Source organism: Microtus ochrogaster, unplaced genomic scaffold (assembly GCF_000317375.1).
Source record: "Microtus ochrogaster isolate Prairie Vole_2 unplaced genomic scaffold, MicOch1.0 UNK109, whole genome shotgun sequence".
Taxonomy (NCBI): domain Eukaryota; kingdom Metazoa; phylum Chordata; class Mammalia; order Rodentia; family Cricetidae; genus Microtus; species Microtus ochrogaster.
Window position 1 is genome coordinate 158,410 of NW_004949207.1, and position 2,402 is coordinate 160,811.

The window sequence follows — 2,402 nt, forward strand, 5'->3', positions numbered from 1 at the left end:
GAGAGAGAGAGAGAGAGAGAGAGAGAGAGAGAGAGAGAGACCCTGTCTTAAAAAACAAGGTGGGGCTAGTGAGATGGTTTAGTGGGTGAAGGTGACCTGACTGGATCCCTTCCCACATGGCGGAAGTTGTCTTCTGTCTTCTGACCTTCACATGTGCGCTGTGGAACATGCGCGCCCACACATACACACAAAATAAAGAAATGTAACTGTCCCCCACCAAACAAACAAAAGAACAAAGTAAATGGTTCCTGTTCTCTGGTCTCCACACATATGTCTGCATGCATCCAAACACACATGGACGCACACATATATAAACATACAAAAAATAAAAAAAGAGAAAACACAACAACAGAAAAAAATGGGCAGAGAGGAGGAGTGGATGGGAGAGGGGTCAGTCTGGAATCACTTGCTGCCTTGAACTAGGGGTAGAAGAATCAAGGCCAAAAGGCCACGGTGAGGGCGGTGGCAGCAGCAGAGCTGAGCAGACAGCAGAATGACTGAGGAGTGAGGGCCGGCTGCTGGGCAGAAACAGAGCCTCACCACAGTGTGTCTGGTCCCGCCAGCCAGTCGTGTTGGCACCTGCCTCCTGGCAAATGATTGCGTATCCACTGAGGACCCGGCATCGAAACTCCTCTTCTTCTTTGGTTTTCCAACCAGTGCACACGTCGGACATACAGTGTCTGGAGTAGAAGGGGAGGGTGGAGTAGGCGTGCGTTAGAGAGGGGGAGCAAGGGGAGCCAGCCTTGTGGGAAAAGGGCCCGGGTGAGGGGCTGGGGGCTGGGGACATGGCTTAGCTGACCAAGTGCCTGCCTTGCAAGAATAAGAAAGGGCCTGTTTGATTCCCAGTATCCATGCTAAAAACAAGCAGGGTGTGGTGAGGTGCTTGTAATTCCAGTGCTGGTGAAGGGGAAACAGGAGGGTCCCTGAGGCTCACCAGCCAGCTATCTTAGCCTAATCAGTAAGCCTTAGGCTCAAGTTAGAGACTTGTCTCAAAACAATGTGGAAGCTGGGGAGGTGCCACTAGGAAAAAGTACCTGCTGATCAAGTATGAGGAATTGAGTTCGAATCCCACACATGCCTGTAATCCCAGCTTTGTCAGGGAGTAAAAACAAAAGGATCAATGGGGTTCACTCTCTCACAGTCTAGCCAAAAAATACCCAGTGAGCTGCAAGTTGGGTGTGAAACCCTGTCTCAAAGGAATAAGGCAAAGAGAGAAATCAGGACACTGAACTTTAACTCTTGATGACTCAACACTCACACAAAAGGAAAGAAAGGTGGATGGCCCCTGAAGTCGATCTCTGACCTATGTAAACATACATGGCACATACACTGAACAAACAAGTGCGTGCCCATTCCCCTTGCAAATCCCCCCAAATAGATAATAAGCAAAAGCTGAGGAGGCGGCCAAGTTGGTAGAGTGTTTGCTTAACATGCGTGAAGCCCTGGGTTCCATCCCCTGTACCACAAAAGCAAGGCATGGTGGCCCACGCCTGTAATCCCAGCACTTGGGAGGTGGAGGCAGAAGGATCAGAAATTCAAGGTCATCCTTAGGCATATATTAGCCTGGGCTACACGAGACCTAAATAAATACAGGATAAAATGGATTAAAAATAAAATAGAGAAGAGGGGCCCAGAACCCCATACAGAAAGTCGGTAGGCTAGAGGGGTAGCGTGGGGATAAAGGATTGCAGAAAAACAGGATGTAGAATGGGGGGAGTCAGTAGGAAATGGGGTCACAAGGGAGAAGAACCAAGCCCACAGAGCTAGAGGAGGTCAGAGAGGAAAACCACAGCAGGAATCTGGAACATTCTTGTGAGTACTGGGCCTGTAACTCACTGCTCGAAGGGCTCTGGGGCTACAATCTGGTGACAGGCAGCAAAGGGACCCTGGGGGTCCACCACCACCCTACAGGCCTGGGTGCTGCTGAGGAGCGCTGTCTGCTCTGGGCTGCACTCTGACGGCAGAGGGTCAGATTCTTCCTCTCCCCCATCTTCTTCTGGTAGGGCCCTGAAGTAGGGATGGTAAGGGGCTGTGTGAGGTTTGGGAGGGAGGTGAACTTGAGGGAAAAAATAAAAACAACAAGTGTGCAGAAAAGTGAAGGATAAGGACAAGGGCACATGGGGATTTCCAATGAGCAGCTGTTCCCACTGGTCAGTAAGAGACTGAGTGACAGAAGGTACGTCCGTGTTGAGGACCAGAGGGTTAAGGCAGTGGAAAAAGAGACTTGCTGCGTAGGAGATACCCAACTCAGAGGGACAGTGCCTGAAGAGAATCCCCCAGTGAGGGGTTGGGGTGTGGCTCAGTGGGAGAGCCCCTGCCTAGAATCCCCCAGTGAGGGGCTAGGGTGTGGCTCAGTGGTAGAGCCCCTGCCTAGAATCCCCCAGTGAGGGGCTAGGGTGTGG

General features: G+C 51.2%; 1 protein-coding gene across 1 annotated transcript in view; it reads right to left on the reverse strand.

The window, feature by feature from the left end:
* Window positions 1–2,402, reverse strand: part of Zan (zonadhesin) — an 86,392-nt gene that overhangs the window by 4,678 nt on the left and 79,312 nt on the right. The window contains 2 exon segments of the mRNA XM_005371467.1: window positions 541–680; window positions 1,837–2,007. Of these exon segments, the coding sequence (XP_005371524.1) occupies window positions 541–680; window positions 1,837–2,007 (311 nt within the window).